The 14,728-nt window shown below is 44.7% G+C and overlaps 2 protein-coding genes across 2 annotated transcripts; both read right to left on the bottom strand.

Annotated features, from left to right (window-relative positions):
• Positions 1 to 3,894: 3,894 nt before the first annotated feature.
• LOC133922102 (heavy metal-associated isoprenylated plant protein 7-like) lies at positions 3,895 to 7,194 on the bottom strand. The gene is made up of 5 exons (XM_062367275.1): positions 6,963 to 7,194; positions 6,640 to 6,844; positions 5,352 to 5,566; positions 5,114 to 5,201; positions 3,895 to 4,649 (listed from the first exon to the last, which is right to left on the bottom strand). Exons 1-5 carry the CDS (start codon positions 6,969 to 6,971, stop codon positions 4,198 to 4,200), a joined length of 969 nt encoding a protein of 322 aa, XP_062223259.1. The 5' UTR covers positions 6,972 to 7,194; the 3' UTR covers positions 3,895 to 4,197.
• Positions 7,195 to 11,809: 4,615 nt separating this feature from the next.
• On the bottom strand, positions 11,810 to 14,178 carry LOC133922100 (acetolactate synthase 1, chloroplastic). Its single transcript, XM_062367274.1, has one exon. It carries the CDS (start codon positions 14,068 to 14,070, stop codon positions 12,121 to 12,123), a length of 1,950 nt encoding a protein of 649 aa, XP_062223258.1. The 5' UTR covers positions 14,071 to 14,178; the 3' UTR covers positions 11,810 to 12,120.
• Positions 14,179 to 14,728: the final 550 nt, after the last annotated feature.

Below are 14,728 nucleotides of genomic sequence, written 5' to 3'. Positions count from 1 at the left end.
CCTAACAAACCAAAGCCTTTTCCTCTCACAAAAATGATCTCTGATCCTCCCCAAAAGAAGTCAATGTCAGATCTTTTGCTTATTGGGTTCGAGATTCTAATGTGCTGGTGTGGAGATATGTGTAGGGTTAGGGAATCCAACGACTTTTCGGACACCTATGGCATGAAGTTCTTCATATGCTCCAACTACGAGTACAACCCACCGAAGAGCAACATCTGTGGTGGCTACCGCAACCAGGTACTCACATATTGCAGAACTAAAACGCAACTATCTGTCATTTACCACTTACGAATTTTTCTTTCTTTGCTAGTCTCCGCCACCACTATGCGACTTCATATAGTGGATCGATAATGGGCAGAGTGAAGAAGATGTCTTCCTCATGCACACCCAAGATCGAGCGGTATGGAGACGATTCCATGAAATGGAAGCCGATGAGAGGAGAGAGACGACCCATAAACGCCTATAGAAGGAAGAGCATAACCACCTCAAAGCGGAGGCACGTGAAGCAGATAGGGAGTAGAAGCGTGAGAGGGCACGTTGGGCTCGTGAAGCTAAACATGAGGCGGTGAGGAAGGGAAAGTGCCCACGCTACACTCAATAGAGTGTTAATAGTAATCGGATAGTTTCAATTCCCTAAAGCATGTTAGGTTTAGAATTAGTACATATCTAGGTTACTTTCAAAATTATACCATACATGCCAATATCTTCGTTACTTTCTATATGTACCTTATTTAAATTCCCTAAGGCATGTTAGATTTGTCATCGGTACATGTCTATGATGGAGTGGAAAATGTATTGAATATGCCACCATCTTTGCTACAGTCCTGTATGGCATGTGGTGGTTCCCGCACTTTAACCTTTTCAATAATACAAGCGGTATTGTTTAGTGCTGACATATGCACACTGACTTTTACTCTGCATATGCCTCATTAATTGATTATTCCTAAATTAATAAATAATATTATTAAAAAAATCAAAAAATACTGAAATGGCACATGTCGGTACTTGGAATGTCGACGAGCTTTGTCGGCAAAGCGAGTACCGATAGGACGGTGAGCTCTCCCGTTGGCCAACAACCATGTCAGTGTGTACCCGGTGGCCTGTCAGCATGCGGAGTGCTGACAGGCCTTTTCGGCAGCACATGCATGCTTACAGAATCCTGAGTCCACTGCCATATAGGAAGTCGGCATATGGAGTGCCAATATTTTTATGGATTTGGTTATTATTTTTATAATTTTTTAATAAAGTAGTATTATTAAAAAATCTATTATTTATAGCTGATCAATCAACACAACGTTGATCATTTATCAGCAAAATAAATGTGAATACAATTTTCTTTTCTTTTCTTTTTTATCAAGCAACGAGAGAAGTTGAACGGGTTTTTTCATTGGTAATGAGGTCTCACCAGTCGTTCATGTACATATGTGGATATAGACGTTCCCATAAAAAATCTGGTCAGCTGCATTGATCTTGGGTCCCTCGCTTTCAACTCTGTCCCCCCTCCCCCCCACAACCAACTCCCTAAACACCGGATCTTGCAGAGGGTTTATGAAGTAGCATTAGCACAACTTGCATCAACATGAAATGATTAACCATGTTGTCACCGGTTCACACCGCGCACCAGATGACAGCATGCCACGAATGCGTTTGCCGTTGCTATTAGGAATGGGAGCATATCACAACGGGAAGGTCTGGTCTTTATCCATGTCAGCTCCATATGTGCAAGCCCGAGACGGACGCCCTCACATTGCCAACAGGGAACTGTGCTATGGTCATGCATACACTTGCCCGTGCTAGGAGTAGGACTCCTCCTTGTCCATCCGTTTGGTCATCACTCATCAGCAAACGGACGGACCAGCATTTGGCTCTGGTTTGTGAGACGGGAGCCGGTGTTTTGGTGGTGCAAAGTGCAATTCGCTAAAAAAAACCACATGTTTTCCTTTTTCCTTTTCTTTTTTGTGAGACACATGTTTTCCGATTACAAGAAAGACACATATATACACATTTTGCATTATACACGACACGCTAATGCGTCCATCGTCACGCGTATAGAAACTCATGCTCTCGTGCAAGCCCAGTTACGTGCCGATAGCTTCGTTACCGATGAAAAAAAGGGCGATGTTTTTACCTCTACATGTTCTGCAAATCGCCACCGGATGAGATGTACGACATGGCACACTATAGCCGCATTTAGTGCGGAGCAGTAGAGCGGGATCACGAGACTTTGATGGCACACACCAGATCGGCATGGCTGCAGAGTCAAGTCACTGCAGACCTCCATGCTCCTTCCTTTCACCACAGTGGCAAAGAAACCGCCACAGAGCTGGCTGGATGTTTACGGCGACCTGCTTTCCGGCCGGCGATCGTGACCGATGGCGGTGTCTCTGTGACCAGTGACGGTGAGTGCCCTGAGTAGATGCAGTGTGAAGCCAAGCTATCCATCCATCAGCCTATCGTTTTCTTTTTCGTTTTTTTTCCAAGGAAAAAGGCGAAGGGATCGGCCGTATGGCTGGATAAGCTGTTAGCACTCGGTTTATTTGGCTCGTTTAATATAACGAGCAGAAAAGTTAGTTTGGTTTGGTTTGTTTTGCTGGTAAGTCAGCTAGTTTAGTTTACCAGTAGCTCATTATTACAATAAAAAGAATATTAATATTTATTAAAAAATATATCGATAAAATCATATAACAATAGTAATGATATTTACAAATATAGTACTTCTTTGTATGGTTTAATTAGAGATATAATTATTATAAATTGTATCTCTTTTAAAAGTTTTTTAAACCCACATGTGATACAACAGCAGACAGATTCACTAATATATGTTCTGCTACTGGAACAAAATATTCCTCCAAAAAATATATAAAACAACGTTCCTCACACATACATCTATACATACAAAATCTGAAGTAATGATTGATAGGAGAAAAAAAAAAGATAAGAACCGTATCGTAACGAGAAGCTAACCAATAGAAAGCTAAGTAGACCGACGAGAAGTCTTTACATCGAAGATGAAGATGACTAATCAACAAACTGATAATCGTGAAAGAAAACGATATGATGTAGATGATTATTCTGACTCGTTTGACTCATGAGCTAATTTATTATCTAGACAAGTTAAAACTGAAGTAGCTTCCATCTTTTCGTTCAGCCCTAATCGGCCGGCTTTATCTGCTCCGAGCTCCGAGCCATGATAGTGCCCTGGATGGATGCACGGACCCATGCTTGCACATGAGGAACACTTCTTTCCTACCTTTGAATCCTGACCGCTCGCACCACCACTGGCCTCGCTAGCCTCCTATGCTCCTGCTACTTCAGTGGGAGAATAGATTAACCTTCTTTTGAAAATGTTGAAAACTCTTTTCAGCATACAAGCTTTCAGAAGTTCTCGAACAATTCATCGTTTTTCACATCTCACAAGATCAGATATGTTCTTGAAACTTTGCATGGTTATAGATCATGTCCATATACCTGGCAATTTTAATAGTTTTTTTAAACTTTCACATGAGAGTTTCAGGGAGACTACAAAAGTTTCAAAAGTAACTTTCAGTGTCAACAATTCGCAGTGTGCAAGGACAGAAGTTTCACCAGCTTCATAACAAGCATCCGACAAAAAGAAAGCACCCGACAAAGAAAAAGACTTAACTATTTCCAGCTAGGTAATGCTGATAAATAGCTCTAAAAGTACAATACGACAGCGGATGCTCTACAAGAAGAATCGGGTCAGATTGAAATAAGCTCAACATAAGAAACAAGAGAAATGAACTTGCATCTTGTTCATCAGCTTAAGTTTGTGAAACCTCAAACTAAGACGACATATGCAATGTTAAACCAAGAAAGTTCACTTCTGTTCCTGACGATAATTTGGTGGCAATAATAGAGTAGAAACAAGCTATATCAAAACTAACAATATTATACAATTTATACAAAAAAAAAAAGAAGTCAAAAGATGAGAAAGTACAAGGCAAAATCCTAGTAATTAGCTTACATAGATAATATCCATAAAGTAAAAGAAGTTCAAGCTAAGAGGAGGTGGGGGGGGGGGGAGAAGTCTAGAGTTCTAGACAAAATAGCGCGGGCCTTTGTTGAAGCTACCAATATCACCCCCTCAAGGGCAGTTCCTGCGATACACCTCCAAAATTAAGGGATAACCCAATTCCCCTCTTATTTACCCACTTAAGATCTCATGGTTCTGGCTTTTCACATCACCGAGCAAGCATTCGGATTCTCATCGCTGAAGAGCTGAGGTGCGTATTGGTAGGCATAGCCGGGAGCACCATATCCGCTCGGGTGGTTGAATCTTGGGTAATGCATATACAGGTTAGCCATGGCTGCAGGGTCTTTCTCTTCACCACCACCAGCATTGCTATCATCCTTCTGTTTATCCGCTTCTTTCTCGTCTACACCGGTATCTCCACCATCCTTCTTTTCCTCCTTGTTATCATCCTTCTTCTCCTCATCGCCTTCAGTTGCCTTCTTGTCGTCTTTGGCATTGCCATCGCCAGCATTCTCAGCTGCAACCGGCTCAGACTTGACAATAGCAGCATGCTTGCCAGTGCGCCTATGCACATAATCAGCGAGCTTAGCCTCTTCAAACACGCCCTTCACAGTGACTTGAGAAGCCTTCAGGTCTGGTTCTGCTGATTGCACCCCTGCAGAAAGAAATGGGAAATTTTGGGGGATTACTTGACATTGTTCCCTGGACTGATATTAATCGTTGATCAATAATATACAACAAAATTTGCAACGCTTTAATACAAAGATCATTTTTTAAAGAAAGTACTTACTGGCTTAGTGCACGTGAAGAAGTAAATCTTTTCTAACATATTATGTGTTGTGTTTACTTGTAACATATATTCAGTTTAATTTCAGGCGAGCATATGGAGCTGAAACAGAGCATATCCCGTATGAAGCAAATATTGCATCCTTTTGGAGAAAAGTAACAGTTACCAGGTTTTGACAGACAGACTATCATCCTTGATCGATGCAATCATGAAAATGTATTTTACCTTGCTAAAATATAAAACATGACCCATCAAAAACAAAATTTTAGTGAAGTAACTGAAAGCTATATTACAATTAACAATACAAGCGAGATGTGGCAACAAAAATGTACCATTCATCTTGAGGATTTTCTTCTTGATCACTTGCGCACAGGCCTCACAATGCATATGCACCTTGAGCACGACGGCAACAACCATGGGCTTTAGTACAAAACAAAACGTCAAGGTCTCAATTCCACATCATACAGTCAACAATAGTACAGAATGGAAGCGAAATTGATGTTACTCCAAATTGGTAACAAAAGTGTCATTGTCAGTGTTGTCAAGAACTATTTGGGCTGTATAATTCACCTCCTCTTTCTTCTCTTCAGGTTTTGGTGGTTCAGGCTCTTCCTTTTTCTCATCTTCCTTCTTCTCCTTTGGCAGTGGCAATGGCGAGAGAAGCTCAACCTTGCGGCCTGTCTTCTTCTGCACGCGCTCCACCACCTTCATTGGGTCAGCAGCTGCCTTCTTCCCCTTCACGACCACCTTGTGTGCCTTAGAGTCTGCACTAACATCTTCCACACCTGCATATCATAAGACTAATTTTCAGACTTGGAAGCACAACTGATGAAACATTTGTGGCGGGGAGTAAACAATTTTGGAACCATCGCACAAAGAGACTGCATACTTATTTCAGATAAACTCATGAGCTTTAGTTTCCGAGTTGAGAGTATAATAACCAGTCAAATTACGATACATCCAGAATCTTTATTATAGTCTACTATCTAATGAGGAAAACAAATTTACATTTTTAAGGGAACCTGAAAATTCTTTTAAAGATATGCTGCTGAAAAGGGACATACACTAGAGGCCGTGGTTCGCATTATGGGATTTCTGATTAGGAGTTAAGGTTGTTTGGATCTATATATTTTTTCACCATTAACACAGGATACACGTGTGACTCAGAAGTCAGAACGGTCTCCTCCAAGCAAGCATTTGCTCACCTAACCACTTCAAATGCCACAGGAAATTAAAACACCCACATTTTCTCGCTTCGAAACTGCTCAGGCTTACTACTCCAAATTTTGAGTTCAAACTTCAAAGATTTCAACACAGAAAATCATGGGGGGGAAGTGGCTTTGCAAAAAAGAAACATGATATACACAACTACAAAGGAAAGCAGCAGCCCGAAAATACAAAAGTTTTCAAACTCAAAACCTTCTGAAGGAGGCACCTAACACAACCTCCCTTCGGTAAAAATAACAAAAAAAATACTTGCATTCAAATGACCACAAGAACTAAAAGTTTGCCCTGTCAAAAGTAACCTCGAGAAATTACTTCATATTTAATTAAGGAAAAAAACATGCCAAGAACTCTAGCCAACGAAATAATCTTCCTCCAACAAAACAACAACAGAACCTCGAGACTCGAGTGGCCCAATACCAAACCCAAACTGGCTCCATCTAATAAACCAAGGGCATAAACAAAAACCCAGCAGAGAAAGAGAAAATATGTACATCTTGGTTTAACAATCAAAGAAAGCACAAGATAGAGGTGTAATGTCCTAAGAAAACCCCAGCAAAAAACATGCACAGAATACACCAAGAACACAACGGCGCAATAGTAAAACAGAAAAGGAAACACCTCACTCCATTACCATCAAATCCCTTGAGGATCTTCTTGACCTTGCGCGAGCACCCCTCGCAGTGCATGAACACCCGCATCACCACCTCCTCCGGCGGCGGCGGCAGAGGCGCCTCCTCCTTCTTGTCCTCCCCCTTCTCCTCCCTTCCTCCCCCCTCGCCCTTCTTCTCCTCTGCCTCCTTGCCACTGTCGGCCGGTGACTCCTTCACCTTCTCCTCCTGCATCGACACAAAACGCCCAAAGAAAAGCACGTCAAGATCCCCCCACCTCTATCATTCTGGGAGTAGGAACACCGCGCATTGCTACCAAGAACGGACAAGAAGCTGCAGCCATTACCTCGCCCATGGCTGATGGCGCTCCCTCTTCCTCTGCCTCTCTGCTTCGCCCACTCTGCTCTCAACCCCCTCAGTCAGTCACGCCTCTGGTCTGGTGGCTCTGGCCTCTGGGCCTGGCTCTTGCCTCTTTGGTTCTTGCGCCCGTTGGAGTGAGCTGTAGGTAACTTTTGGTTGGCTGTAACTCTATCGCTACAGGCTACTTGTAACGCGCGCCGCAAGTGTTAGCGGCTAGCGAGGACGACGGTGCGGGTCAGTGGGTCAGGGCCTTCCGGTCCGCACGGAAAACGCATTGGAACTAATCACTCCTGTCCCGTCTCTGCAGAATTGCAGATGGGTGAGTGAAATGAAAGATATTTGCATCTGGGTCCAGGTGATCGCAGTTTTGTGGTTTGCCGGATCTTTAGATTTAAGGCTGGCAAACGAGAGGGGATGGGTGGGTCAGTGGGTGCAAAATTTGACCCGTGGGTCATCGGTCGTGTGTGAGGATAATTTTTCTTATGCAGATGTTTGATAATAAATTTATAACATCGATTCAGACTAGCAAACCCTAGTCTGCTCCTGCAGTCCAGCCTGCTTGATAGCCCTTCCGCTCGTGTCGTCTGTCCCCTCCCACCACCGTCGACGAGCCGTCGTTGCGTGCCCTCACACCATGCCACCGAGCCGCCGCCCGTGCGCACCTCACGCCGCTGCCAGCCCTCACCGTTGCTCCAGCCTACGCCCACTGCTACTCGCGCCATCACATGCTCACGCCTATGTGCGCCATCTGCGGGGACCTCGTTGGGTTTGAGGTCCTCACTAAGTTCGGGATCGGATCAAGGTTCATCTGTTAAGCGTTTTGGAGGCGGGTCGGGTTTTTTATTTAAGTTTTGAGTCGGTGCATTCTTGGTGCACCTGATCCGGGTCCGTCCCGTTGCCAGGTCTATTTAGATGGCCAGGATAACTATTGTTTCTTCTATATTCTCCTGTTTCTAATAGAAAAATAAATCCATATATGCTGAAGTATCTATGTCTCACTACTCTATTTCGTTACAAACTTCTTACTAATCCATTTATTTGACAGTGCATGCTCTTCTGCATTCTCCTGTTTTTGATAGAAAAATTAGTTACTACATGCTGAAGTATTTGAAGTCTCACTAATCTATTTCGTTACACACCTATTACCTCAGGAGTTGAGAACCAGAATGAGATTCTGATTTAATGTAACAAGTAATGTTATATAACATGATTGTGAATTATTTCGTTCGTCTTAGACGTCATTTGGAATATGTGAATATTTTATAATTAACTTTTTCATGCGAAGAACATGTGGAGTTTTTAAGTTACAAATAGATTTTCCCACCTTATTAATGGAAGAGGATTGTACTATGCTTAGTTTGGTGAGTACACTAGCTGGTATGTCTCTCAAATAATAGTACAATATATAGTACTAAACGTATTAGTCATGTAAAATATCGATGTGCTATATTCTTATACTTATTGTTCTTTAACACCAATTAAAATTTTAATACTATAATAATCTTCTAAAAAATCGTTCGTGCCAATTTGGCAACCAGTCTAAGTGTTACAAAATAGTATGTACTCCCTTGTGTCAAAGAGACGTTCATTTAAACACTCTGGTCTTTAACATGTGCCTTTTGTTGAAAGTAGACTCATTTCAGAAATTACAGAAGCATTAAGATTAGTACTATATTACTAAAGCAAAAGAGCGCTCACCAGTTTATAAGTGAACTTCTTACCATTTCTTGGACCGGAAAGCATATCGAAAAACAAATAGACTTTGACTAAATACACGCTTGTATATGTGTTTTCCGCGTGAAAACTGTGCTGATTTGTGACATGAGGCTGATCGATCATGATTTAAATGCCATTTAACTCAATTGTTTCTTGGGATATTTATCTGGGCTGATTCAGTCACAAGCGTGTTTATGCATGTTCCTCAGTTCCTAATAGGCATTGGAAACGTCCGTAGCAGGTGTGCTACATTGTGATGTGCTTTTGTGCTGCTGGGATCACATCGGCGTGGACCAAAGGGAGGGTAATGGATATCTCCGAGCTATTGCCGCATCGGTTACTTGCACAAAGACGACAGTAAGGTTTCTAATTGAGTCCTCAAGCGATGCATTGGCTTCACCTTGTTTCGACTAGGTGTCACATAACTCACATTGCCTTTGACCTCCATCGGACTCGATGTGAGCAATTCTCATGGTGTTTGTAGTTAGAATTTCTATGTAAAAACACTATTTTGTTTTTTAATAGTGGAATGAAAGATTCGATCCTCTGGATAGTCCTGTTTCTATTTCTATTGTCACACAATCTGAATTTTGCATTGTATATATATAATTTTCTACCCCTAGTTATACACAAATCGAACTATTGAACGAGCAGGTCAAAAGAAAGGCTAAGGGCCTGTTTGTTTCAGCTAGAGATTCTGAAAAACAGCTTATAAAAGCTGGATTGTTAAAAGCTGGATTGTGAAAAGCTGGATTGTGAAAAGCTTTTAGACTGTAGATTCTAAAAAAATTTAATGGACAGTTTAGTAAAATAGACTTTCACAATCTATCAAAAGCTGAGAAAAACCAGCTTCCCAGATTCTCACAATCCAACCAACAGATTTTAAAAAGCTATAACCAAAAGCTGCCTGTTTGTTTCAGCTTCGGATTATAAAAGCTGAAAACCAGAATCCGAAGCTGAAACAAACAGGGCCTAAAGCGGATGGTATTAACAGGGAAGAAGAGAGAGGCAACGTATAAATTCTTTTACCCGATAGTCAATGTGTGACGGCAAGGTCGGTGAGGTCTCACCGAAGGCGACGCAGTGTGTTGCTCGAGAAGTTAATGTGTGGTGTATTTTTGTTAGCGCCCAGCTGTTCCACCGCCCACTGCTTCTTTCTTTATTTGGATACCGTAGGTTTTACTGCAACAGAGCCCCGCCGCCATTCCCAACGCTGTCCATTTTCCCCGATGATTTCCGTTGGTGTTTGCAGAAGCATCTTCGTCCATTTCAGTAGCGGACCCAAGTATTTCGACCCCATGGCTTTGCTTGCCCACGTGTAAACACGTAAAAAATGTGTCAGCCGACATGCTGATAAGCATCACATGGTGCATCTCCGCCGTGCACAAGTTCTCTCTGTCCCAAGTCTTTCTGACACCGAGGATGTTGTTATTTTAACCACTGACCCCCATGCATGATTACAAAAAAAATTAGAGCAAATAATCGGTGTGCATGCGCCCACAGTAAAGAAACGTGAGGCTGCACATGAATAGAGAATGTTGTTGCATCCTAATGGCGCACAAACTTATCTGAGATGTTTTGGAGTATGCATTTCATATTACTCCTGTGTTAAAATACTGAAAAATGGAAGGGAAACCTCGTTGAAATTATCTGTTAGCTCCTTTTGTGGACGAACTTGCGAGATAAACTTGGCAATCAGCAGAAGAAAAATGGAGCTTCTTTTTTTTTCAACAATGGGTATTTTCAATTAAACTATAGAAATAACGGAACTCATCGTAGGTTCAGAATTCAGAGGAAAAGACCCTGTGACTGTAAGATACGCCTGTGTGCTTGTGTACGTGTACGCGTGCCAGAAAGCTTTTTCCACGCATGGGACGCACCTGCCATGTTTCCCTGAAGTTATTAAGGACCCTCCTCTATACTATCATTGACCGGCAAAACTATATGTCCTCTAGATCATGCAAGCTGTGGACTTGCATTCTTGAGCAGACATGCGTATCTAGTTCTTGTTGGAGCATCATCTGGCAGCTGAATGTTCAGAAGTATAGATTTCGCAGCCTGAAGATTAATCATCAGATCTTTGCATCTCAGAAGTGCAATGTGGGATGGCAGGTGTTTACAAGCTTTAGGCTTCGTTGCCTGTCCTTGCTTGCTGGCATTCAGAAACTGATCTTGCACCGCTGGAGTGATCTTCAGGGCCGTGGATGTGAAGCCAAGTACACTGCGACCACTGACTGAAGCATGCAATGCAAAGGAAGATAAAATGCCCGGTGTCTGGATGCTGGAGCTGTGTTTAAATGGTGATGCACGGTCTAGCATTTTCCAGATGAAGATCTTGGAGCAGTGAATGCAGCACTTGCAGCCGAGTCTTGAGAGTCGAGAGCACTGATAAACTCCGGCGAGGGAAGTACATGGTGGCCCGGGGTTATGGGTGCAATGTGCAGCTGAGAACCTTGCTAGCCTTCCCATCGCTATTTCCTACCTCGTCGCATCATCCATGCGGCACCTTGCAGGATTCAGTAGTTGAAGCAAGAGCAGCATTGGTGCCAGTTCCACCATCCTACCAGGCAGGCAGTCGGGCACAAGCGTTTCAATTAGAGCAAACCTCTCAGATGCTGGCGCTGGGTCTGCACTCTACAGCTTCTGTTGCGCGGAGCAAGCCTTTCACTATGTTTCAGACTGGAATTTAAGTCGAGCTGCCGCTTGGCATTCAACTGAACCTAAAGATTCAAAATTGAAAGGAGACAGGGACTGAACACACTACAATTTTTCTTCACTACAGAAGACAACACCGTAACCAGAAGCCGGATTAAAATGTTACTAGCATGTTCAGATCGTTTGGAGCTGGTGTTTTGTGCAGGTAAAGATGATTTAGGCGGTGCCATACGCAACGGTACACTTTTTCATGCACAATTGCTCATACCTGGTTGAATTGGAATCCCCAGTTGGAGAATCATAACAAAAAAGGGAAGAAAGGGCCGACCAAAGAAAAATGATGTTCTACTTTCGTTTTGGCAAAAAACAATGACTAGTTGACAGACTAGCTATATGATGAAATACTTAGTCAAGCAGGGACAACCTTAAGTTGACAGACTACACTTCAAACTCAGAAACAAATTCAGAATCACAGCGTAGAAGTGCTTATTATTCGTATGTAGCACAAGGCACTTACATGATCTCTTATGACGCATATGCCTACACAAAAACAACACAGACTACAGAACTAGAAGGCTGGAAGCTAATTTAGACTGCCATACCAGAGTACCTCAAACACGCAAATTAGCAAACGACATGGTTCAACATGGATGGTTCAAAGTTGACACCCTACTAACCGATAGAACATCACAATTATTGGGCACATCACTCTTGTAGCCCATATGCATGTCAAACAAAGGCAGGGGTAGCAGTGGCGCTTGCCGAAATTTGGATCAATACACGGTCCTGCCATCACCATCCAGGATTATGTCCTTGAAAGCTCCACCGCTTGGAATCATAGGCAACACATGCTCCTGGTGCGGGACGATGACATCCAACAAGTATGGCCCTGGAGTCTCAAGCATCTTCTTGATTGATGCACGTACTTCACTCTTCTTCGTCACACGGGCTGCTGGAACGTTGAAACCTTTAGCAATCGTCACGAAATCCGGATAGATTTCGCTCTCATTTTCTGGGTTTCCCAAGTACGTGTGTGCTCGATTGGCCTTGTAGAACCTGTCCTCCCACTGCACCACCATCCCCAGATGCTGGTTGTTCAGCACCAACACCTTCACCGGGAGGTTTTCAATGCGGATCATCGCCAACTCCTGAATGTTCATAAGGAAGCTACCATCCCCATCAATGTCAACGATGGTGACACCTGGGTTGGCCACCGCAGCACCAGCAGCAGCTGGCAACCCAAATCCCATTGCCCCCAGACCACCTGAAGACAGCCACTGCCGCGGCCGCTTGTAAGTGTAGTATTGTGCCGCCCACATCTGGTGCTGCCCAACACCAGTAGCAATGATGGCCTCCCCTTTCGTCAGCTCATCCAGAACCTGGATAGCATATTGTGGCGGGATCTCCTCATTGAAAGTTTTAAACCCCAGTGGGAACTCCCTCTTCTGCTGATCCAACTCATCATGCCATGCGCCAAAGTCAAAGCTCTTCTGTGGTACGCTCCCTTCCAGGAGAGCACTCAAGCCCTGGAGAGCAAGCTTAACATCTGCACAGATGGACACATGTGGCTGCTTGTTCTTGCCAATCTCAGCTGGATCAATATCAATGTGCACAATCTTAGCCCTGCTTGCAAAAGCTTCAATTTTCCCTGTCACACGATCGTCAAACCGTACACCAAATGCAAGCAACAGGTCGGCCTTGTCCACCGCATAATTTGCGTATATGGTGCCATGCATCCCAAGCATGCGCAGGGACAATGGGTCATCGCTGGGGAAATTGCCGAGGCCCATCAGAGTAGTTGTGACTGGTATCCCAGTCAGCTCCACAAAGCGGCGCAACTCCTCACCAGATGCAGCGCAGCCACCACCAACATAAAGAACAGGGCGCCGTGCCTCGCCAACAAGACGCAACACCTGCTCCAGCAATTCGGTCGCAGGAGGTTTGGGCAGGCGTGCAATGTATCCAGGCAAACTTATGGGAGTGTCCCAGGTCGGAACAGCCATCTGCTGCTGGATGTCCTTGGGGATGTCAACGAGCACCGGCCCCGGGCGACCAGAGGAGGCGAGGAAGAAGGCTTCCTGCACGACGCGGGGGATGTCATCGACATCGAGGACCAGGTAGTTATGCTTGGTGATGGAGCGTGTGACCTCCACGATGGGCGTCTCCTGGAAGGCGTCGGTGCCGATCATGCGGCGGGGGACCTGGCCCGTGATGGCCACCATCGGGATGGAGTCGAGCAGCGCGTCAGCGAGCGCAGAGACGAGGTTGGTGGCGCCGGGTCCCGAGGTGGCTACGCAGACCCCGACGCGTCCCGACGCGCGCGCGTAGCCGGAGGCCGCGAAGGCCTCGCCCTGCTCGTGGCGGAAGAGGTGGTTGGTGATGACGGGGGACCGCGTGAGCGCCTGGTGGATCTCCATGGAGGCGCCGCCGGGATAGGCGAAGACGTCGCTGACGCCACAGCGCTCGAGAGCCTCGACGAGGATGTCGGCGCCCTTGCGGGGGTCAGTGGGGCCCCACGGCCGGAGCGGGGTGGCGGGAGGCGCCGGGGCCGATGGTGGCGTCGGCGCGGCAGGGGCCACCGCCGAGCATCTGATGGAAGCGGCGGAGTGGGCGCGGCAGAAGGCGGGGAGATGGCGCGGGATAGTGCAGCGCCTCGCGTTGGGCGCGGCGGTGGCTGCGCCGGTGAGCGCGGCCGCAGCGGCGGCGGTGGGGGCAGTGGCCATGGCGGCGGCGAGGGTTTGGGCGAGGGAGACCGCGTGGGAGAGGGGCCGGATGTGCGTGGGGGAATGAGATCCCTGATTTCACCAACTGATGCAGTAAAATCAGACAGCAAATTCATGCACCTGTTACAGTAACTTTGCTATAGTGTTTAATGACGTATTACTATTCGTCATCTCATATTTTACTATTACTTCTGGACTTTACACCTAAAAATTAGAGGATTCGGATTCGTGTGTGGAGACATAGTGCTTTGTTAACTTGCGCTGTCCACGATACATGTGTGGCTCACATAGGATAGGAGTTGGAGTGTGACGGTAACATTACGGTCATTCGCAGCTGTACATACTTAACACTGATATGTGGGCCATATCAATTATGGGATCTACGTGTGGTACCTCCGTTTTCGTTTATTTGCCATCAACTTTTTATTATTACAATTTTAATCTTATGTTTTTTTAAAAAGTTTATAGGTTCATATCATTGGATTTATCGTGAAATGTACTCTATTACTATTGTATAAATTTAAGCATTTGTAAATTTTTTATAGAAAAAAAAATGCAAGTTCAAAATTGCTACAGTAAAAACTAGCGATAAGTAAAAAAAGGAGTTAATAGAAATTGGTTTTCACTGTGTGCTGGTGCACGAGAGAATAAAGAGGTC

This window comes from Phragmites australis, chromosome 6 (assembly GCF_958298935.1).
Source record: "Phragmites australis chromosome 6, lpPhrAust1.1, whole genome shotgun sequence".
NCBI classification, from domain to species: Eukaryota; Viridiplantae; Streptophyta; class Magnoliopsida; order Poales; family Poaceae; genus Phragmites; species Phragmites australis.
This window is presented reverse-complemented; position numbering and strand designations above follow the sequence as displayed.

Bases quoted from the DNA above. Each gene is read 5' to 3' on its own strand.
- LOC133922102 (XM_062367275.1), bottom strand. The intron at 5,567-6,639 runs GTAATGGAGTGA...TATGATATGCAG, and splicing joins GATCCTCAAGGGATTTGATG to GTGTGGAAGATGTTAGTGCA. The intron at 5,202-5,351 runs GTGAATTATACA...TTTGTACTAAAG, and splicing joins CTGAAGAGAAGAAAGAGGAG to CCCATGGTTGTTGCCGTCGT.
- LOC133922100 (XM_062367274.1), bottom strand. From the start codon at position 14,070: ATGGCCACTGCCCCCACCGCCGCCGCTGCGGCCGCGCTCACCGGCGCA.